The following is a 24,961-nucleotide window of genomic DNA, read 5'->3' as shown; positions in this document are numbered from 1 at the left end:
TGTCAGTATGAGTACCAAGTGTCATTAGTCTGTAGGTTCAGCCTTACTTCCAGACTATAGGTAAATACTTTGTTGGAGAAAGTTTTGTGATTGTTTGTAGGTGAGGAGATTTTGCACTTTAGCGTATAGGAGGCAGTCTGTAAAGTTAATAAATGCTTGACTTGTTTTAAGCAAGTCCTGCACAAAAACTTTCATAGTCTGTATTTGTTTTCCTCAAGGAGGAGCACAATGTTACCTTCTATCCCCATCTTGCTAGATTCTGCCAGAAGACCTTTAAGTTTAAGTGGAGAGTTTTTCTGAATCCGATAATAGCTGCGTGTCTTGTCCAGGACCACTGTTAAGTTGTCCATGGATGCCCCAGTAATAAAGTAAAAAGAAAACCACCAGAGAGAGCGAGAGTAAATCCAGTGTAGTTGATAACATGTTGACCTGGTTCAAGGCTCCAGAGAGCACCCCTGCAATACCAGGCTGCAACTCTTTACCACACTTTTTGGCCACCAAACCAAGACCGAAACACTAAAGGTGGAGGAGTGTCCATATTCACCAAGGATATTCACACCTCCAGGCTAGTTGCCCAACACAATGCATCTGAAATTCTCCAGGTGCAGCTAACACTAGGTAAGACTGCAATCCAAATTGTAGCTTGCTACAAATCCCCCACCATGCACCAAGATTCTCACTACACCTTTCTAAACATACTGGAAAATATTAAGATGCAACCAAACACCCTAATACTGGGTGATTTCATCTACCCTGCCATTAACTGGGAAAACTACTCTGGTACCAACACCTTTTCCCAACGGTTCTTGGAATTCAGAAATTCCAACACCCTGGATCAACTAATCCATTGTCTCACCAGGGGCTCCAGTATCCTAGACCTGGTCATTACCAGCATGGGAGATAAATACTCCACACCAGTGATCACCCCCTCATTGGTCAGGTCTGACCATAAGCTAATCACCGTTGACATCCACATCCCACCCCCACCCCCACCTCCAAGAAGGAAAGCTCCGTAAAAAACTTCTCCCAACGCCAACTTCATGCTACTCAAGTCAGAAGTGACAAACGTCATGACACCCATGCAGACTGTAGCTGAAAGTTCGACTGCTGAATCCTACACTAAGGCACTGTACGAGCACATCCACTTGTGCATGAATTGTGCCATCCCAAATAGAACCAAGAAGCTCTCCTCCAAAAAATGGAAGCCAATCTGGTAGTCCCCTGCCATAAACAAAACTACACAACAGAAGGAAGAAACTGTTGCAGAAAAGAGGAAAATCCCAGGATGCAAGAAACTCCCTTACCAGCTTCAGTAAGAAGCTGAGATCCCTCATAAAATCCTCCAAAGCTAGTTATGAAAATAAAATTGCCAAAGATTCCAAAGACAACCACAAGGCATTCTATAGTTATGTCAAGAATCTAAATGGCAATGCTCAGATCTCCTCTGAGCTACAGCAGAATGGCATTAAATATATTGATCCCAAGGATATTGCCAATATCCTGGCAGATCGATTTAATGCCAACTAAAGGGCCCATCTCAATACCAAAAGATTGCCAAATTCCAGTAATCGGGTCCACACCGGTAGAAACCGCACTCTCCAAAGCTAAGAATACAGTATCCATGGGACCAGATTACAGCCCGGGCTGTGTACTACATGAACTACAAAATGAACTAGCACCTCACCTGAGTGTCATGTTTAATCATAGCCTCACCTCAGGCTCAATACCCACTGAGTGGCGCACAGCTACAGTTATCCCACTCCACAAGGGGGGATCCATCTTGGATCCCGGGAACTACCATCCCATCAGTCTGAAGAGCCTGATGTGCAAGGGCATGGAACGCATTATCATGGAACTTAGAAACAAAGACATTGTCAACCTTCAAACACTGGACCCCACCCAGTCTGGGTTCATGAAGGGCTGATCTTGTCTCCTGAACCTGATTGACTTCTTTGAATCAGTCTCCAGAGCTGTGGACGAGGGTAAGGCGGTCCACACAGGCTATCTGGACCTCGCCAAGGCCTTCGACACCATCCTCCACTCTGGAATCATAGATAAACTTACTAAGCTGGGCATAAATCCCTACGTCACTCAATGGGCTGCCAACTGGCTTACTGACAACCCAGACTGTAAAGGTGGCCAACTCCAAATCCAGCTCCAGACAAGTGGAGTACCTCAGGGTTCAGTCCTGGGACTGCTCTTGTTTGGCATCTACTTCTCTGAAGTACAGGCCAACACTAAGGGACTCTGGCTAACAAAGTTCACAGATGACTGCAAACTGGGAGCCATTATTGAATCCCCAAATGATGTGGATATTCTACAAAAGGGCCTTACAGAAAAAGATGCTTGGTGCTAGAGCCATGGGCTCAAGCTTAATGCCAAGAAATGTATAGTTACCCCCTTTGGGAAAAAACATGTACCCATGAATTACCACATAAGTAGCAGTACATTAAACACCGAAAGTGTGATGAGAGACTTGGGACACAGGTGGGCAGTGGTCTCACTTTCGATAACCACATTGCTACAACAGTCAGGAAATCCTATGTGGCACACCTCATCACTAAGGGCTTTTCATCCAGAAAAAAGGAGGTCATTGTCCCACTGTACTAGTCCCTCATTAGACCCATTATAGAGTACAATGCCCCATTTGATATGTACCTCACAAGATATCTGCAACAGCTGGAAAGGCTGCAGAAATACCTCACTAAAAGAATCACAGGCCTAAAGCAGATGCCCTAAGCTGACCGTCTAAAAAAAAACTCCAGCTATACTCTGTGGCATATCGTCTACTCAGAGGCGATCTCTGTTTAACATACAAGGCCATGTCAAACCCTGAGCTGTTGGACATGCTCCACTTAAAGAAATCCCAATCCCTCAGAGCCACACGCTCCAGGGATCTAAACCTGTCATCACAATGAACAAAACATGCTGGAGGGATAGGTTCCTGACCCAGAAACTCCCCATACTCTGGAGTAGACTGCCCATACATGTCAAGCAGAGCACCTCCTTGGCCCTCTTCAAAAGGAACCTTGACAATTGGATGGGAGATAGGAAATTCACCCCGTGGATCATGTCAGTCACCCTGCTAGACAGGGGTCCAGGGAAGTAAATATTGTGGGAAGAAATATCCAGGGAATTATGGCTAGGCTTGTATAGGCCCTAGGGCTGATAACCTAGTACCAACTTATGAACCTATGAAAGCCAAGACAATCTGATTTGTTGAGGCACTTTTGCAGTCCCCAACTCTGATGTCTACTTAAGGGTTTACAGGTGCCTAGGTAAGTACTAGGCTAAATGCTCTCACTTGCCATTTTAAGGTAATTTCTCAGATGGTAGATAGGGTACTTATAAAAGTTAAGCAAAGGCTACTTGAGAGGGGTTACCCACAGAACATCTTGAGAAAAGCCAGAGAAAAGGTGCTGGGTATAGAAATTGATATAGATTCAGAGGTACTGACCATATTAGCAGTTAGAAGGAGTATATAAATAATAGGGTACTATTTTTTGTGACTAAATATTCACCCTTTTCTCAGACATTAAGGAGGATTGTAAGTGATTTATGGCCAGGTTTTAGTTATGATGAGCAGTTGAGGGAATTGTTCCGGATAAAGTTGTTTTCTTTTGGCAGGTTCTTGAATTTGAAGGAATTGTTAAATTATAAAAGGGCTATGAGGGTTTCAGCTGTGCTAGGGTCTTTCCACTGTGGTAGATGTGTGGTTTGTGCAAGAATAAGGAATATTTCAGGCGAGAAAATTAATGGAAAGTTTTTTCATTCTTTGGATAGGTTTTCATGCACTTCATGTGGGGTGGTACATGTTGTGGGATATGGTTGTACTCCTATTAAATGGTACTTAGGGCAAACAAAACATAGGGTGAAAGAATTCTTGAGCATCTGGATGATACCAAAAATAGAAATCTGGATAAGTAGCTGAACATTTTCATAAAGTTCATGGAGGATCTGATGTTATTTTTTCTTCAGCATTCTGGCAAGACCATATCTTGCTGGGGGGGGGGTACTGATAGCCTCCTTAGGATGAAAAGTAGATTTATTCTTAATTTCAGCACTTCACAACCCAAAGGTGTGAATTTGTTAGTGAAGTTTAACATTTAAGTTAAATTTGGAATATTATTTAAAGTATTATGTTTGAGATGTTAAGTAGACAATGGTATATTTATAACTTTATATAATTTAACGTTTGGATCCTTGAGGCTTGCTTGTTTGTCAGTCAGTGTTAATCAGTTGTGAACATGTCATGTGACTAGAACAGCTTTGTAATATAATGAGTTGAGTGGTGGCTTAAGTCATTCCTTGAAGGCATTCAGCTGAGGTACTAGAAGCACCAGTAAAAAGTGATTTTTCTCACAGCTATTGGATCAGTTGCATATTTTTTTCGTTTTAAGCCTAGCCAATTTCCTTTTTTTGTGCCACCTCACACTCAGATTATGGCATACCCTTCTGAGCCAAAACCCAACAACAGTTCAATCTGGATGATTGTCTGTGGGCATCTGGTTCCAGTACCCATGTTTGGAAAATCAGTAGCAGTATTCACATGCTCTGATAGACAAGAATGCCTGCAGGTCTTGATACAGCGTTGGCATTCGACAGAATAAGCAAAAATTTTATGAGTAGGGCAATGGAAGCATTTGCATTCCCTTATGCAGTTGTAAGGTTACTTAGAAGGCTATATGAGGAGTTGGAGGCAAAATTAAAAGTGGGAGGATTCTTCTCTGATAAGTTGTCCGAAAAGATGAACCAAGCAGGGGTGTCCTCTTTCCCCTTTGTTAGATGTATTATATTTAGAGCCATTGGCAAAGAAAACAAGGGACTCAAAAATTCAAGGATATAATTGGTATGGCAATCAAGAAAAGTTGGCTTTATTTGCAGATGTTCTTTTGTACCTCATAAGACCAGAAAAGGACATCTCAGTATTGTGAAACATTCTGAAACAGTTTCAAGTCTTTTCGGTATGTAAAATTAATGAAGACAAAACAAAGGCTATAGCTGTAATAATACATACCAACATTTATTTATTTTATTTATTTTTATTTTACATTTGTTAACTGGGAAAGTCCGACTGGACACGGGTCCCTTTTCAGCGGAGGCCCGGGGAGAAAAGCTCCACAAATTACATTACATAAGTAAAATGAAACATAATAAAACACATGAATTTTTTCAGCAATCCCCATATTCATGGGACATGATAAAAGGAAGTATTTAAGAATATGGGTTAAAAATTATTCTGTTATGGTAGCTAAGGATATGTGGGAAGAGACTAAACAAACGATAACACAAAAACTGAGAAATGTGAAGCTCTTGTATTTGGGTATACATAGCAAGGTACAATCTTCTTAGTCGCTTTAGTTTTATATACAGGTCAGACATATTTTTATCAACTAGAGAAGTTGGGGAAAGTAATTAATAAAGAACTGAAAGATTTTATTTGGGAGAGAAAGAGGACTACGTTTAAGTGGGATAAACTGATCCTTCCAATAGAACAAGTTGGTTTAGGACTACCTGATTTGAAAGGATATTTTAAAGATACACAGTTAAGGCTCATATACATAACTCAAGCAGAAAGTTGTAACATACAGTAGAAAGGGATAATGGTGAAGTATGAGGGAGGGGTTCAAGAAATAAGGAGCGAGAGTGGCATTTTGACTGCAGATCCTTAAGAAGAATGACAGCAGTCATACAGAATATCATATTTACAGTTATAGCAGAAAGTATTGCAAGAACTGAGCCAACACAAGAATAGAGGAGAGAGATTTTGCCGCTAGGGATGACTGGAATTAAGGGTGCAGAGAAGAGGCAAGGGGGGGTTAGAATTTACTGGAAAAAAATGGCAAAGGAATCAAGGTATTGGCTGCAAATAACTAGAGAGGAAAAAGTTAACAGGATGGGAAGAGGCCAAGACGATGTTTGGACTGCAAGCCAGAGACAGTAAAAGACCTTGTCTGGTAGAGTTTTGAGTTGAATCTCGAACACAAGTTGCTGTTAAAAAGGAATAATTAGTCGGGTATGTAAAATATTGCACATTAAGGAATCAGAGCAGGTTAGAAAAGTTTGGGAAGGGAGACTTATTAAGCAGTTCACAAGGAAACAATGGGAGGACATATGTATGGCTCCCAAATATACAACAAAGTCTAGAAGATTTAGGATTTTTGCTTGTACGTCTTTGCATTGATATTTTGTACCCCAAGCACACTCCAAAGAATTTGTCCTCAGGTAGGTGGCAGATGTTGAAGGTGTGATGGCAAAGAAAGAGGTAACTGGGTACATATGGTTTGGGAATGCAGTGATTTGGCAGACTAAAAATTCCCCAAATAGTAGTCTGTCAGAAATACTTGGTGAGCAAATGAGTGTAACTAAGGAAATTATTTTTTGAGCTAAGGTACAGGATCTGAATTGCCTTGACTTAGTAAGGCCTTGTTAAGTTTAATTCTGGTAGCTACCAAAAATCAGTTACTGGAAAATGGAATTCAGAGTCTAAACCAACAATGTTTGAATTAGTGGATATTGTAGCAGAGGTAAAAGAACTGGAAGTAGAATCTTTAGAAAATGGTAGAAGTAAGTTGCTTAGAAAAAATGGAAATTGGAAAAACATGCAGAACAATGTTTGGGAGGAGGAGTAAGATTTAAGGGAAGGCAGGAATTGAGCAATTTATTTGGATTGATAAGGATTGTATAAAAGAATGTATGCAATTTATAAAGTTTGTTACTGTGAGTGTGAACATGAACATGTTAGCAAGGTTTATTTTCTTTTATATAAATGGATGTTTGCTTGTGTCTTGAGTAGTAATTCAGTAAAGGTGTTAAAGGTGTTAGAAAAACAAATGAGTGTCCGCAGTAAACTAGAAGTCATCTGTGCATGCCTGTAAATGGAGACATTTAAGGAGGCAGAGGTCTTCACTCCCAAAAAGCATGGCAAGCACATCTATATCCTGTCTCAACTTGAATTGGGCAAGCACTCCTCCCATCCTCCCCCAGCCCCTTTCATAAGACATTTGAAGCTAACTTTTATACTTTTCCTCAAGAACCAGCAGCAGTCTGTGTTAGAGGGGTCCCTACATAAAAAAAACAGAGGGAAGGATCTCCATCGTCCCAAGGAATCTGGGCTGCATCATGAAAGGTGGTAGTAGGTTAGCCATCAGTTATGTCCACCTTAATGTGCTTCCCTTGCAGCTAACAGTCTTGGATAGAATAATTTGATATCCATTTAGTTGGTTCTTTTCCTTATCTTACTTTTACTACAAGCTTTAGTGAGCCATAAAACCTAATGAAGTTTGTTTTGTGAGTTAACTGATTTAGCAGTAAGGCAAACTGAGCTCATCTGCCCTGTAAGAGGTTTAAAGTACTGTTATGCACTCTTAGTTATCATCAGAGTTGTGACATTTCTATTGTAGCCAGTGACACTGATACACTTAACAGTTGGATGTGAGGGAGGCTGCTAAACTGCTATTAATCTGTGCTGTGTCACAGTGTTGGGCAGTACTGTAATAGAGTGGCACAGCAGTTAGTTGACTTTCCTGTTGATCTGTTTCAGACGTCTTAGACCTACTAATAGGGGAAAAAAGTGGAGAGATGAATCTGAGCAGCTTCTGGTATTTCACTGTAGTCTGGTATTATTTGACCCGTAACAATGTAATGCTGTCTTCACTGCATTAATGAATGTATTGACTGTCTGCTATCTGAAATGGTAAAGATAACATCTGTTGACAGCTATACCAGACATGTGAATGTCTTTATATTCTGTTGCTAGTAGAACAAGCCATTGTTGCTCTGATAATATGCTCAGCAGTCCTTGTTGGTGCACTCACAACATTTTGAATATGCCTGATTTTCTGTAGGCAGGCTTGTATTTATGATTTGCTTTTGGCATATTTTGACTCTGTTTATTAGGTTGATGGAGAACTGCTCTTTCACTTGTTTTCTTACATGTAACCCTTTATAGGTTATCACAAACGTCATAAAACGTACGCACACACAGTTTTCTCTTCTTACGGAGTTAGCTCCTAGACACTGATACTGTACTGAGAGGAGTAGGATCATAAAAAAATATTGACTGGGTTTGCCTCAAACCAGTATATTCTACAAAAGAGGGAGAGTGTCTACTTTCACTGAACTTGAGTAATGTTGACGTAACTGCTGCTCAGAAATCAAATTTCAGAACTGTTGTAATTCATCACATTTATTTAATTGGACTGTGACTTTCCTGCAGTTAACTATGAAAAGTAAAACCTAAAGAAAACTGTTGAACAGTTTGTTTACTCACTGTTATACAATTTTCAGTAGTTGAAACCCAGACTGTAGTGACCTCAATCTGGAGGTCACATCACAATAGTGTCAGTGTACCTCAAGATGTGTACTTCACCTGAATGTGTCGAACAGCATTTCGTCCGAATACCATACTGACATATTAATCAGTGCTGTTAGACTCCAATCCAACATGTTATCATTTTGGATTACAGTGTGCCTAAACAAAGGAAGAAGCTTCATTCAGATGCTGTTTCACTTGTTCATATCTAAACATGTAAATAATGTCAGAGCTGTGCTGCTCATTAGCTGCAGATTTTTAATACAGTAGTTTATTCTTTGCTGCAGACACTACTAGGCCACGAAGAGAAACCGAGGTTGATGGCCAAGATTATCACTTTGTTACTTCTCGAGAACAGATGGAAAAGGATATCCAAGATAACAAATTTATCGAGGCAGGGCAGTTTAACGACAATCTATATGGGACGAGCATTCAGTCTGTGCGGACAGTTGCTGAAAGAGTAAGTACACACTGATATCAGAGAACTGATGCTGTATTGTACAAATTTTTTTGTGGTTCTAGTATTTTGTGACATGCTGTATCTGTTTGTTTATGTACAGTATTTACACTCTTGCTTAACTATTTGGGGAGGAAGCTGGCCATTGCATAAGTGCTGCATTTAAATGTTTTTTATCTAAGGGAGTGGTTAGTTTGCTAATTTATTGTAAAGCAGCTTATCTTGAGAAAACAGTTCCTTTTTCAGTACTTGAAAAGTTTTGTTTTTGAAGTTGTGGGGTTGTTAGGGAAAGGCATTTTAAAAACTTGAGGGCAGAGGGTGAGGAATGTAGCCCGTTACAGAACCATATGCAGTGTTTCCTTTTCATTCTTATCGCAGATAGAGCACTTTGTATTGAAACAGTTCTGTGGTTAATAATTCTATGGGTACCTTATTGACTATGTGAGTAAATCATGCTAGCATTGATTAAAGTTTGTACAGGTGTGATGACATTATTGGTCAGTACTTAAGCACTTGCTTTGTATGGAATTATAATGAGGTCCTAATGGAATGGATAAACAAAGATGCTAATAGTTGTTGTAATGCCACTACAGACAGAATGGAACAGTTTTCCAAAAAATGGGCATAGCTTTTTTCCAGCAGTGTGTTTTACCATATCATTAATAAGAAAGCCTTGCATTTTACCCCTGTAATATAGGAAAAATTTCAGTATTGCAGCTGCTTATGTTGCCTCTTATTGGATTTCTTAAATATGCAGCATCTCCATTAGGATGTTGAAGGGAGTGTAGGTTATGTTGAACAGTAAATGCCATGTTCTCCCTCTGAGTCACTTGTGTAACATTGTTAGTACTACCACCAGTGTGTGACAATAGATAATGATAAAATTAGTTTTACTTCCTTATTTCTTTTTGAATAACAACAACTCTAGCAAGAAATTTTTGACTTGTCATGAATCCAGACTTGCCACTTCATTTAGTGCAAAGGACTAAAACTCTGACTTCTTAATGAGTTCCTTCTGTGCCAGGGGAAAGGATATGAAAGCTTATCTCTCAAGTTCCCTTTTCAGTACTTGAAAAGTTTTACTTTGAAGTTGTGGGGTTGTTAGGGAAATGCATTTGCCTGCTTTGGAAAGCAAACTATAGCACTTTGGAACAGTTAGGAATTTGGGCTAGGCTCCTTAGTAACTGCTTATGAACTTTTTGCTGTTCTTAGGAATATAGTCACATTTATTCACTGTACAGCCGAGTGCACCCCCAGGCATCTATGCAGTTACCTTGTACTAATGCCTCTAGGCATCAGCTATTGCTTGTTCATATTTGCATTAATAATTCTAAAACCATGCTATATATGAGATATCAGAAGATTTCATCTTAAAGTATACACGATGGCAAGCACAACTGTATTGATATTTGACCTTTGTCTAATGCAGCTAAAGAAATATTAAATATTTGTATACTTTTTTATTTGTACTGCAATAATTCTCATATTTCTTGAAATATATCAACATTCAGATAACACAGACAGAAATACATAACCTTATATTAAAGCTCACAGCTGTATGAAGAAAATCCTGCTGGCAGTATTTGAACGTTTACTGAGATATCGTAAGCTGTGTATACAACATTACAAAATTAATATTCATTGTGTTTTATTTTGTTTTATAAAATACAGTTTAAAGCATCAAACTTGAACGAATTCCACTAATATAAAGATTAATTTATCCTGAATAGTTTACCTTTTACAGTTTTCTAGTAACACCCATGGTTCCATAGATATGAATATTTATTTGAAATATAAGGTGGTAACTTCATTTTTTAAAGATTGAAGCCACACCTGCTAGGAGTTAAAATTACACACTCAAAAGAGCTGTAGTGGAGGGAATGAGTTAATAAATACATATGTAAATACAGTTGCACATATGTGCTTTTAAACGATTTGTCCATTACTGGACATCATTGTTGACTGCATTATACACTGCAAATACGTTTATGAACCTTTGTCTTTAAGTAATCTCAGGTATTTTTGAAGCCTTCCCAGTATGTATTTCTTCACCTGTCATATTTACTAATACTTTGCACGTGATTTTCAAGGTTTAGGAGGTTAGACAGAAGCCATTACCATCAGTCATTTTTTAGCAGTGCCACCAAGCCCAGTCCATGACAATCTTACCACTTCATTTTTTTTTTTTTTTTTGCAGTGGTCTTAACTTTGTTCTTTCTTGCCACATCCAAGAGGATGGGCTTTTGTGCCCTTACTGAGGGTAATGATTTGGGATATGTAAACCTGTTCTGAACTCAGGAGTAATGGGAATTTTACCTGCTGGATACCCCAGACAGCATCCGGCATATGCACTGCTTCTAAGCACTGGGCAGGTTTCTAATGTACTCTGCTGTACATGCTCAGCCAAATATGCCAGGGGTTGCCAAGCTAAATTCTTGGTGCATTGTAGCTTAACTGTGAAGCCTTATCCAAAAGCTATTGATGTCATGGTAGGGCCCACTCTTTTCTCCCATGAGAGAGCTTACCCTCTGCTGGTACATTCCATTCTTCCTGGCAAGCCTACAACACTGGGAATGGTCAGAAGATAAGACATTAACAAGCATGCCTAAATCCCTTATGAAAGTGTTTGATTAGATGTTGTATAATATGGATATGTTTTGTTTGACAAAATTAACTATGCTACATCTTTTCATGATACGTTTGAGACTGTTGTTTTGCACCGGTTATTAACATAGTCTTAAAACACATTGGAACAGTTGAGTCAGTAGAGGAGTGGCTATCAGTACTCAATTTGTAGTCTACCAAAAACTTAGATAACCATAGGTCAGCATTTTTTGCTTAAAAGTCTGAGAATTGTATGCCAGATAAGAGTGCGAATCACTGAGCCCTGTGGGAAATTACTGTTAACTGTTTTGCTTTCAGAACTGACACATGTGACTAATCACATGAATTCTGTCACAGACATCCAGTTAGCTGTTAGATTCACAGCATATAGGTTTATATTCACATTTGCAAGTCTTCTCAACTATACTTGCATTTAGAATATTGTCAAAAGGCTTGGCCTTTCCAGATATGTTTTATGTACTGCACGTAACCACTGCCCACAGCTTTGATGACTTTTATGAGTAAATTAATATGGTTAAAGAAGCAAGAACTGCCTTTGACAGGGATGAATCATTTTTCCATTTCTATTTTAGTGAGGTCTTGTGTATTATCCATAGCTTTACATATGAAGCTAGTGAGACTAAAGGGTCTATAATTTGCCAGGGTCTGTAGTTTGGCCACCTTTGTGTAACTACATTACTGTGAATATTTTCCAGGCTTTGAGAATGTAGATGGCAAGGCCAGAAGCATAGCTGTTTCAACCAGCACCCTGGGCTGATACTAAGAAGCCATGACACCACTCCCTCAGTTCTTCATGTGAAGAAAAGAATGGATATTCCTCCTTCTGGCACACCAACCAGGCAACCAGATGCATGAAACTTTCCTTCTGCATGTCCCAGCCATCAGGTTTTAGTTAAAAAAAAAAAAAAAAAAAAAGATTTTTTTTTTTAAACTGTAGCAATTTGCCTCTGCAATGGAGTGAGCCGCTGCTACAGTTTCAACTGCACGCAGAGCACTACAGTGCTTAGGTTTGACCGCAAATGCAATACTGGCTTTTAAAAGCCAGTATTGTATTAAAGAGCGATTAGGATCAGCTAATTGCACCACCACCTACTCTTTGCTCCAGAACAGTCTTCCCTCTTGCCCCATCCTAGCTGTGACACCCCTGCACTAGGCCAGTAATCAAGGAGCTCTAATCCTCACCACTGGCAACAGTGGGGGACGTACACATTGGGAAGATTACAAGTACACACACAGTAAAGTGCAATTTCCCTTAAGAGCACACAGAGGTCATAGCTTGGGGCTGGTTTCTCCCTCTCTCTCCAGATCCCCAATAAGATTCCCCAATGGCACAGCTATAGAGTTGAGTCCTTGGCCAGAGTTCCAAGCCAAGTACTCCCAATTCACTTTGTGTACAACCAGTGCATCATGTCCCTGCCCAAGTAGCACACACACACACACACACACACACACACACACACACACACAAACTTTGGGATTTGATTTATACACAAACACAAACCTGAGAAAGGCTGCCACAGGTTTACTAGCTATGCCCCCTTCTGCCCAGACAATAAGGTAACTCTCACTGCCACCAGAACCCCTTATCAACTATTTTTAAGGCCCTTAAAGGGTGTCCAAGCCTACTGTGTAATGTTACTATTAATCCAAATGGTAGTCTGCCCAAGACTTGCAAGGCTGTTTAGGAGTGGCCTGTACAGTGTCACCAAATACAAAAGTACTCTAAGAGCTTAAATATGTCCACAAATGTCAGCCACAAAGATAGGTTTTAATATATTTAATAATAAATAATAAAAGAACAAGACAATACTCAGTAAATCAACACAGTAACATCAAAATCACAGGTAATATTTTAAAACAACGTTGCAGTTCAGCATCAAATAAATAAAGAAAACATCTAAACTAATTTTTTGCTATATTCGTATCTATATCTAAAAGAGATACTTACAGCAAGGCATGTGCAGATGATGATGAGTGGATGTTCTTGCTAGGTCCAAGACAAAATACAAAATTCCCAGTCTCCCTCTAAGAGTTATTAAATTAACATCAAATATTACTGCTGGGATGGCTAGGATGACATCACTTTTTGTCACCTGACTTCAGTTCCCAGGCTAAAACAGAAACTAACAGAATTTAATATCTCTGTGTGAAAAAAGTCATTAAACAGTAAAACACTTTTACATTTTAAACCTAGTAATTGCTTCTCTTTCAAGACCATACAAAAACTTCTAGCTCTAGACACTGTCTGCTGCACTGAAACTGAATGAGAACTTTTTATAGCACAATTGTAAAACAATTTAATTTCAACATATTTTCTTGAAGTTTTGGTTTGTATGCATTTCTGTTCTAAGTCAGCAGGGTATGCTGTGGTTACATTTTAGCTCAGTACATAACATACAGTTCTGTATAAATCATACCATTATTCACAAATGACATAGAATTATTTACAAAGTTCCAGATAGCTGGGCTGGCAAAATTTCCATATATCACATTTCCCCTTAAATTCAAGCTAGTTTTTCAAGTGACCCTTGAGAAACGTTGCTTGAGAGGGTTGAGCCTATCTGGGAATACTTTACCCCATTCCCTGTCTTGAGATCCCATCTGTGTTGGTATTGCTAATCCCACTGCAGTGCTGCGCTGTCATATGATACGTTTACAACCCTAGGCTCCACCTTAGTAACTTGTCATTTTGCTGGCTAGCTTGATGTAGCCATATTAACGGGGTTGTGGTCTGTAACTACAGTGCATTTCCTTCCATACAGCTAAGGCTGAATTTTCTGCAGTGCCCACAATATGGGTAGGCATTCCTTTTCTACAGCTGCATAGCATTCCTCCCTGGGTTGGAGCCTACGACTGAGATATACCATTATAGGTTCATAGGTTCTTACTAGGCTATCTGCCCTAGGGCATTTATAAGCCTAGCCAGAGTGTGTTTGGCTTTCGCCACCCATTTTAAATTAATTTTGCTATGCCCTTTTTCGAGGTTAGTATACTGTGCCTCTGTCTAACAGTGACACAGAAGTGATACCCGGGGTAAACCTACGATCTCCCATCCACTCATCAAGATTCCTCTTGAAGAGAGTCAATGAGGGACTCTGCCTAACCTGGACTGGGATTTTATTCCAGAGTGAAGGGAGCCTCTGGGTTATGAATCTGTCCCTCCAGCATGTCCTATTTATTTCAGTGCTGAGGTTCAAGTATCTCGAGTGCGTAGCTCGATGGGATTTGGATTTTCTGAGGTGCAGCATGTCCATTAATTCCACGTTGGACATGGCTTTATACATCAGGCACAGATCGCCTCTGAGCTGGCGGTATGCCACTGAGTAGAGCTGGAGTTTCTTTAACCGGGCAGCATATGGCATCTGTTTGAGCCCTTTGATCCTCTTGGTGAGGTACTTTTGGGGTCTTTCCAGTTGCTGCAGGTGTCTGGTAAGGTACATCCCAAAAGGGGCATTGTACTCAATTATGGGCCTGATGAAGGATGAGTAAAGAGGCACGATGACCTCCCCTGATCTAGATGTGAATCCCTTCATGATTAGGTGGGCTATATAAAATGTTTTTCTAACCACTTTGGCCACATGGTTGTCAAATGAGACATTGCTATCAACTTGGGCCCCAGGTCCCTAATTACTACTTCTGTACTTAATGTATTACCACCTATGTGGTAATTTGTGGGCACTTTGTTTTTGCCAAAGGGGATTACTATACACCTTTTGGCGTTTAGCTTGAGGTCATGGCTCTGGCACCAGTTGTCTGTTTCTATGAGGCCCTTTTGGAGGATGCTTGTGTCGGCTGGAGAGTCGATTATGGCGCCCAGTTTGCAGTCATGTGCGAACTTGGTCAGCCACAGTCCTTCCGTGTTGGCCTGTAACTCGAAGAAATATATACCGAACATGAGAGGTCCCAGGACTGAGCCTTGTGGGACGCCACTTGTAACTGGTTTGGAGTCTGACATGGCTAAAGCAATTCTAACCATGTGGGTTCTGTCCTTGAGCCAGTTTGCAACCCATCTAGTGATATAGGGGTTTATATTTAAGCTAGTGAGCTTATCTATAATGCCCGAGTGGGGTATTGTATCGAAGGCTTTTGCGAGGTCCAGGTAGGCTGTGTGGACCACCTTCCCCTCAATGGCCTTGGTGACTGTTTCAAAGAAATTGACCAGGTTTAAGAGGCAGGATCTACCCTTAACAAAGCCGAACTGGGTAGGATCCAGTGTCTGTAGGTCCCCAATATCTTTATTTATGAGGTCCATGATGATCCTTTCCATAGCTTTGCAGACCAAGCTAGTCAGGCTTATGGGGCAATAGTTTCCAGGATCCGTTGAGGCACCACCTTTGTGGAGAGGGACCACTGTTGCTATACGCCACTCTTTGGGTACATATCCTGTAGTAAGGCTGAGATTGAACAGTAGTTTTATGTTTGGGTTTAGCTCTTCTTGGAGTTCATGTAGGACGCAACCCGGGACACCGTCTGGTCCCATTGATGCTGTGTTTTTTGCTTTGGAGAGGGCAGCTCTTACCTGAGCATCTGAGATGTCAGGGGGGCAGCACTCTGCTGGGATAGATATTTGCCCTTTTGGTGGGGAAGGGGGAGGGGAGAGAAGTTTGCGCTGAACCTGTCAGCTAGGTTGTTGGCAATGTCTGTGGGTTCGGTGTATTTTTTGTCATTTTGGACTAATTCTAAGCATATCTGGGAATTCCCACCCAGGTTCCTAACATAACTAAAGAAAGCCTTGTGATTATCCTTAGTGTCCTGTGCAATTTTTCTCTCGAAGCTGGCCTTAGACGATTTTATGAGTGCCCGTAGTTTTTTGCTAATACTGATCAGAGATGCCTTCCCTTTTTGGGATTTTGCTCTATAATGTAGTAGCTTCCTCCTTCTATTGTATAGTTTATTTATGGCTGGGGTCCACCAGACAGGACGTCTGCCTTTGGAGGATTGGGACTTGGTTTTATTTGGGATTGCATGATCCATGCATTCCTGAAGGTGTTCATAGAATGCGTTTATAAAGGATTCTGCGGTCTGGGCCGTATTTTTCACAGGCCTGGGGGCTTTGAAGGATTCCACTTTGGTTTTGAGGAGTGTGAAATTTGCATTAGAGAAGTTTTTCACTATGGTTTTCAGGGCAGGGGGTGGAGTCGGGATGTGAATATCCAGTGAGATTAGTTTATGGTCTGATCTTACCAATGAAGGATACACTTCTGGTCTGGAGCATAGAGTCCCCATGTTGGTGATGATCAGGTCCAGTATGTTTTCCCCTCTTGTGGGAGTGGTAACGAGTTGTTCCATAGCATTTGAGTTTATATATTCTAGGAACATTTCGGCTAGGGTGCTGGAGCTAGAGTAATGCTCCCAGTCTATGTTTGGGTAGTTGAAGTCTCCCAATATAATGGTGTTTTGGAGAGACCTTCATATTTTCCAGTGTTCTCAGGAAGGCCGAGTGGGGTTCCTGGGTTTGGGAGGGTGATCTGTAGCAGGCTATAAACTGGAAGGCAGTTTTACCCACTGTTAGTTGCACATGGATAGTCTCTGATGCTTCGTGCTGTGCCACCAACCTGGAGGTGTGGGTATCTTTGATGAATGTTGATACTCCCCCTCCTTTTGTGGTTCAGTCCAAGTTTTTGGGGCCGAAAAGCATGGTATGAGGTATAACCTGGTAGTGCTGGGGTGCTCTTGGGAGCCTTGAACCAGATTTCTGTTACTGCACAGATATCGATGTTCTCCATGCTAAGGAGAGTTTTGAGTGCATGCATCTTGAGGTTTAGACTTCTGGCGTTGAGTAGCATTACTCTTAGTTTCTTATCCCTTGTGATACCTATGGAGGTGGGTTTGTCTTTTGAGCCTTGCCTAAAAAAGGCACTATGGGGGTAGCAAGAGCCTTTGCCAACATCCGAAAGCCCAGGGGTGACAGGTGCAAGCCGTCCCTAGCGAAGCATCGTGGCTTGTCGAGCATGTCATCCCAGGCTGACAGGCATTGGATCCCCTTTGAATGACACCAATACTTAAGCCAATTGTTGAAATTGATCATCTTGTCTTCATATTGTGGCATCATTCTTGGTGAGGATAAGATGCTACTCAAGGTCAGGGTCATACCGGCCTGGGCTACATGCTCAGAGAGCTCCTCTATGTCTCTTTTCATGTAGTCCAGGGAGGTACATCTCAGGTCATTCACACCAGCATGGACAATGACTGAGTCATATTTGTACTTGCCTTGGAGTGACCTGAGTGCTTGTGTTATGTGCCGGATCCTAGCGCCCTACAGGCAGCTCACCGTGGCCTTCTCCTTGTTCAGCCTGGTGAGCGGGATGTCAGTGTGCCTGACGATAGTCACCTATTACAAGTGTATCAGGTGTGTTGTTTAGCCTTAAGGGCTGTGACTGTTCGGCACACTGGCTTTGTGAACTATGTGCTGCACGTGTTTTGTTTTGGGGTAGCGGTTGCTTGGGTGTCTGCTTTGGAGGTCTCTGCTGCTTAGGCAGACTTTTATTTAGAGCCTCCGAGTATGTTTTTGTATGTTTATGTGTTTGGTTTGCTGTCATGGTAGGTCTATGTGAGACTGGAATTGTAGTGAGTGTGGTTTCCTTCTCCTCCTGACTGGTTTCGCCAGTACTGAGTTGAGAGAGCTTAGCCTCTAGTATGGCTATATGGTTGCATCTCTCACATGTGTTAGAATTTGTTGGGAGGAGGAGAGGGTTGTCTGTGTACATGAGGCAGTTGTAACATTGCCTCAAGATTCCCAGATTCACCAGCTGGACCGGAGAGGAGATTGACAACTGACCTTTGGACATGCTAGAATAGCATTGGGAATTCCTTTATAATTGAAAAAAAAGGGCTAATGGGGAACAAGGTACTCAAGGGGAGTTTGTGAGGGTGTAGTGCTTTTAATTTTTTAGTGCTGACTTATATAATTGCTTTAGTGAGCAAGTGCCAGGTAACTTAAATGCGATGTGTTACAAGTAACTTAAATGCAAAAACGACAAACAGTAACTTTCTTTCAAGTGAAACAAGGAAATAAGTACAGTAAGCAATGCAGATATCACTAGGGATCCACAGAAGCGCTGAAAAGCCGTGTTTTAGGTGGAATTAGCGTTTCAGGGAAATAACAAGCAAACAAACAACAAGCATACAAACAAAGCTAGATTCAGCAGGCCTGGATCTAGTCTATGCTACAGTAAACAAGGTGTACCAATTTCAGTAAGAAACAGTTCAAATATACAGGCACTATAAGCCTTTAACCAGAAATTCCCAGCTCAGAAGGGCAGAGTCCAGCCTCTCCTCCCACAAGAGTGCAGACCACGAACCCTCTTAATGTAAAATAACTGGCCTGAAGCCCAAGTGCTTAAACCAGAATTAATACACTTTTAGAATAACAGACACCGAGCCCTCAATCAGCAGTTCCCAACTTAGAAGGATGTAAGCTACCTGTTCTGCCACTACAGTGCAGACCACAAACCTTCTTAATGTAAAACAACTGGTCTGAAGCCCAAGTGCTTAAACTAAAAGGCTTAGAATGAGTTACACCAAGCAGTAATAAATACAATTGAGTACTTTTAAGATGACGCAAAAGCAAAATAAAGTAGGAAGAAACACAAATACAGTAAAAGCAGATAAAAAAAAAATTTAAGTGGAAAGAGAGAAAGGAGTAGCAGAAACTAAGCTGATTGGCCTTCTCAAATGTTCTCCCTGTACTGGGTAGAATTAGGTGCTCTTCTCCCTCTGAGGAAACCTGGCTAAGTGCAGCATCCACCTGCACAAATAATTCTTTGCTATAATCTGGACTGGTTAACACAGGGGGCCCTCCCAAAGCTGTGAATGTCTGCTCACATGCTGGGGACCACACTACCTTATCTGGCATGTTTTTTCCTTGTCAGGTCTGTGAGGAGAGCAGCTATGGTACTGTAATTGGGGACAAACTTTCTATAGTACCCTGCTGTCCCTAAGAATGCCCTCACCTGCTTTTTGATAACAGGGGCAGGCCATGCCTGAATGGCTTCCACTTTGGCAGGTTCTGGCCTGATCCAACAACTCCTCACACTATGTCCCAGGTAGTAGACCTCTGGCTTACCCACCTGACATTTGCTGGGCTTAATGGTCAACCCTGCCCTTTGTAGTCTGCCCAGCACCTCCCTGACATGCTGAAGGTGCTCTTGCCAGGAATGCCTGTAGATGGCAATATCATGCAGGGTAAGCAAGGGCAAAATCTCCTGTTCTTGCTAGGGTACAATCTACCAGCCTCTGGCAAATCACTGGGGCATTTTTCACCCCAAAGGGCATCTTCATGAACTCATACAAGCCAAGAGGAGTCACAATGGCTGACCTCTCTCAAGCACTGGGAGTCAGTGGTGAGATACTTAGCCCCACCCATCTACTCTAGGGCTTCATCTGTCCGAGGCATGGAGTAAGCATCTGACTCTGTGTGACTATTTAGTTTCCTGTGGTCCACACAGAACCTAGTGCTGCCAACCTTCTTTGGTACCAGCACCACTGGGGAGGCCCAGAGGACTCCTGAATTACCCTTCGTTCCAACATTTTCTGTATCTCCTCCCTCATTGTCTGTTTGACTCTCTCAGGCACCCTATAATGGACCTGCTTAATAGGCCTTTGGGGGTCCTGTATCCACATGGTACTGTACCAGGTGGTGCACCCTGGTTTCCCAGTGAACATTCCCCCAAACTCCTGTAACACTGCTTGGTTTTCTTGAACCTGGGTAGGGGATAGCTGCTGGGACATTGCTACCCCTTCCACTGAGGTATCAGTCTGAGCCTCACTGAGGAAATCAGTCACGAGATCCCCCTCAGACTCCTCCTGCCATCCACTGCAAATACTTAGCACAAGGGCCTCCCTATCATGGTAAGGCATCATTATGTTAACATGGTATAATTTGTGGCCCTGCCTCCTACCTAGCAGTTTTACCATGTCATTAACATCACTGACTTTCCTTATTACCTTGTAGGGTCCCTCCCAGGCTGCATGCAGGCTTGTTGTGTCCGACAGGAATGAGAACCATTACCTGCTGCCCTACAATATACTCTCTAGCTCAATCATTCCTGTCATACCAGACCTTTTTTTTGATGTACCAAGCCCATGAGTTCCTTGAGCCTTGTCCTGAGGTTTAGCACATTCCTTGAAAGACAGTATCTAAAATGCTTGTCTCATGCTAAGATGGCAGAATCCCTGGCATATGATGTCATCCTTCTGCCAGAGAAGAAACTTGAGACCCTGAAACAAATCGTAGTCTAAAATTTCTGAGTCAGATGTACCTGCTGAGGTTGCAGAATCCATGGTACATCAGATATCTTTTCAGCTGCCCACTGCCAAGACCCCATTGGAGGCCGGAATGGTTGCTGAGGCCTTGCAAACTGCTGATACCTCGAAGGAACTACTCATTATTATTTCAGAGTGTCCAAACAAAACCACTCAAATCCTAGTCCAGGAAGAGGTTCCTGGTACTCTGAAGTACACCAAGGTTCTGAACCACCAAGATTCTTAGACAGACATCACACCAAAAAAGGAAAAGCCAAAAACTAGGCATGTGACCTCACCTACAACTTCTAAGGAAGAATAATTGACCAATTTCTCCTGGGGTTATTTAAAGATGTTATGGCCTTGAAGCTTTTTTTCTTTTGTGACCCAGTTGCCACAAACCAGACTACAAATATATACCATAGATTCTTCTTCCTCCTCTGAGGAGGAACAAGATACAGACTGTGATCATTCTCTGGATTATTCCTCACAAATGCATTCTCCAGAACAGCTCCTTTTGGATGAAGGGGACTCCCTTTCTTCAGATTCTCTAGTTGAGGATACCTGTTTAGGAGAAAATCTTCAGAACATGATGAGGCACACTGAATGGCAATCAAAGCAAATGTCTTGATGTACAAAAGGGAGAGCCTTCTGGAAATGACCACATTTGCCCCTTCTTCAGTGCCGGAGGCATACCAGGATAAAATCCAGTCAACATCTTCAACACCTGATTCTTAACCACCAGCACTAAAAAGACCAGGCAGGTTCTATAAGGTACCTGATTACCTAAAATACCTGTATAAGAATCCTGTGGCTGACCCTAGTGCAGGCTGTCTTTCCCCAGATAAACCATCTAAGGTATTCTCTAATGGTAACAGCCGTCCCACAGGCAAGGATAGTAGGGCTCTGGATAGGTGGGGAATGGAGGTGTACATGTCGTCCAACCTAGCTTTTAGAGCTATTAACTACCAGACAGAAATGACCAAAAATTTGTTCTCTGTACCACAGTCTTTGTAAAAGGTTATGTCAGACCTACAGTCAGTAGATTCTAAGCAGCAAATGCAGGCCTTACTGTTTCAAGTTACAGAAATAACCAGACATAGCATCATATGGAGTTTTGACACTGTGGATACTTCCTCCAGGCCTTCTGCCACTGGCTCAGTCATCAAACAATATGCATAGCTGCCCAGTCAGCCCCATACCTGAGGACTTCAAATCTAAAATCCTAGATTCACCCTTAGATGGATTTCTTATTTGAATATAGGCTGCCAGTCTTTACAAAACCCTACAAGAGCAAGAGGCAAGACCATGAAAAACTGTAGACAAATTCTGCTTTCTGCAGTCCCTAGATACCGTAAAAACTACCTAGCTAAGTCTGTCTTTTGTTAAGATGGGACCCTAGGTCCACTTTCAAACAAAGAAAAAAAACACCAAGAAAAGGGTTTTTCAGACAAACCACACAGGAAATCCTTTTCAGGGAGCCCTCCCTATGGAATGAAAAACCTCCTTTGACTACCTTTCAAAACTACCTGACCCCTCTATTCCTCAAACCGAAAGACTTTGTTTACTTTTGGAAAATGGTAGCTACAAACAAATGGATTATGACCGTTTCCAAGGAAGGCTATGCCATGTCTTGAGAAAGCAATTCTTCTCTAAAAAGACTGCTTCTTCCCCCACTCAAACTAGCATCCATTGCTCAAGCCTATTATGCAGGACTTACTACATCAGGACACCAAAGAAAGAGTGCCAACTTCCTTCACATCAGAGGTTTCTATTCCAGAATCTTTCTGGTACCAAGAAAGTAAGGACAATGGAGACCCATTCTGGAGCTCTCTCTCTCTTCTAATCAGTTTCTTGAAAGCCCCTACTTTCAAAAACCTTTTTACACACCCTCTTGTCTTTCATTCATCCTCATGCCTTTCTTGTAATCCCTAGACCTAAAGGATGCCTGCCTTCACATTCCCATTCGGCCCTATTGCAGGAAATTCCTCAAATTATTCTCTGGCTCATCTCATTTTCAGTTTGCTGCTTTGCTCTTTGGTCTTTCTACAGCACCAAGGGATTTTACAAAGTGTCTAACTCCAGTGGTGGCTTTCTGCTGTCCACAAGGAATTCAGATATTCCCTTACTTGGATGACCTTACCAATCTCTCTCTCCATGGACATTCTCTTTGACCATGTACATTACACAGTACTTTTCCTGACAATCCTGGGATTTACAGTCAACTTCAAAAAAATCCAATGTCATACATACTCCAGGCCTATTTTTTTTTTTTTTGGGGGGGGGGGGGGTGGCAGACTACACACTTGCAAAATGCATGCCTTTCTTCCTTGGGAGAAAGTTCACACACTGGCCAGCTTCTTCTAAATCCTCTGCTCCATGTCACACTGCACAGCAATGGAGATTCTCAGGACTTGGGTTTCATGACAGCTACCTTCCCAGTGCATCCTCTGGCAAGAGTACACATGAGGAAAATTTAGTAGTACCTGAAATCTGTGTGATCCCAACATTCCTGCCCCCTGGATAGCCTGATCCCTCACCGACCTTGCCTCAAAAAGAGGAGCTGCCCTGGTGGGAGAAGTAGGTCACACACAACTTGGGTCTCCATTTCACCCCGGCACCATCCAACAAAGTTTTTCACAGATGCTTCAGACAGAGGATGGGGGATATAGGCAAGTTGTCACTGAGTTTAGTGGAAATGGGCTTCTCCTGTCCTGAAGGAACACATCAACTTTCTGAAATGAGAGCTCTTCTAAAGGCACTGAGATCTTCTCTCACCTGTAGAAATCAGGTGCACTCACATACACCAACACCACCACAGTTATGTGGTATTTAAACAAATGGGGATGCACAAAGTCTTACCCGCTGTGCAGGTTAGCACAGGAGTCATGGCGTTTAGCCACATAAATGAACATGACCCTGACAGCTGAATATGGTCCCTCGCAGGAGAATGTGCTGGTGGACTCCTTAAGCATGTCCCTGCAGGACTCTACAAATGAACCCTGAACAGACAGGTCTTCAAAACAGTCCGTCACCAGTGGGGCAAACCACAAGCAGACCTTTTTGCTTAACCCGATAACCACCATTTTCCTCTGTTCTGCATCAGAATCCCCTCTCCCTTAGCTTGGAGAATAGATACCTTCTCTTTCCAGTGGACAGGAAGGTTCCTGTATGCCTTCCCTCCACTGCCACTACTTCCAGAAATCCTTTTAAAAGTCCAAAAAGCTCCAAAACATCTACTTCTGGCCAAGACCACATTGGTTCCCTTCCTACTTCACCTGTCCTCGGAGAAACTGCTGTTAAATACCATTGCGACCATGAATGGCCACTCAACAACAAGGTCTGCTTTGTCATCCAAATTTAACATCTCTATTTCAGTCTGTGAATGATATGGTTCTGATCCCTATGTTCAAGTTAAGTCCCTCATAGCTGACCAGTCTCCTCAGTAGTCTTCAGGCTGCTGGCTTGGACATAGTCTAAGATACTTGTGTGTATGTTCACCTATATACCCTGATGCATGTGAGCTGAGGTCACATGTTGGATGTACACCTACGGGAAGTTAAAACTTTGGTACCCCAGCTGGACATCAGCGGATGAAAACCCATATGTTAAGAATACTGCAACAGTGATCAGTAGTACATCTACTGTTATGGTATAAGTTTTTAAACAACTCTAAATTTTTCTGTTTCATTGGCTATTTTAAGTCCAAATTCATCTTTGAGCTTCCTAATTGTATCTTTTAAGCTTTTTGCTCATTTGCTTAAGTGTGATTTTTAAGGTGGTTAGAATGGGACTTATTAGCATTAAGTAACTTACTTCTCCTAGTTGTATGGTATATGTATACACATATTCTACCATTGTTTTCCTTTAATTTCCTATTCTACATGGTGTGGACGGGGACTGCTTTATTAGTGCAAGAATTTAAATGGGAGTAGGTCAGTGATATAGAGACCAGTTTTAACTATGGTAGCATGTTGTAGGAATATTACAGAAGAATGAATTTAGGTCAACAAGTAATTGAATAAGATTTGCTTTTGAGAAGTCCCTAAACACAGATATTTGGAGGGGGTATACCATGAGTTTTAAAGGAAAAGTAACACATTTATGGACTAATTTAGCATGGGATGATAATATACATGGTGGTGTGCAAGAAGGAAGCAGATGTATGAGGACATGATCAAAGGTATTTGTGCCCATCATAACTATTTGTACATGAGTTGGGCATGCATTGACAGTGTAGGTCAGTCAGTTTATCAATGGATAGTTGAAATTCTCAAGTATAAAGGTGTTTTAGGATTAGTGAGAATTTCAGCTGAGGCATT

At 41.6% G+C, this 24,961-nt stretch overlaps 1 protein-coding gene across 1 annotated transcript in view; it reads left to right on the top strand.

The window, feature by feature from the left end:
* The window catches only part of DLG3 (discs large MAGUK scaffold protein 3), a 3,698,230-nt gene extending 3,689,441 nt beyond the window's left edge, over positions 1-8,789 (top strand). Inside the window, exon 22 of the mRNA XM_044057417.1 lies at positions 8,602-8,789. Coding sequence (XP_043913352.1) covers positions 8,602-8,789 — 188 coding nt within the window. The remainder of the gene's footprint in view (positions 1-8,601) is intronic.
* Positions 8,790-24,961: the final 16,172 nt, after the last annotated feature.

This window comes from Protopterus annectens, chromosome 15.part0 (assembly GCF_019279795.1).
Source record: "Protopterus annectens isolate FY-2018-M chromosome 15.part0, PAN1.0, whole genome shotgun sequence".
Classification (NCBI taxonomy): domain Eukaryota; kingdom Metazoa; phylum Chordata; order Ceratodontiformes; family Protopteridae; genus Protopterus; species Protopterus annectens.
The sequence above is the reverse complement of the archived record's forward strand: the minus strand, read 5'-3'. Positions and strand labels throughout refer to the sequence as shown.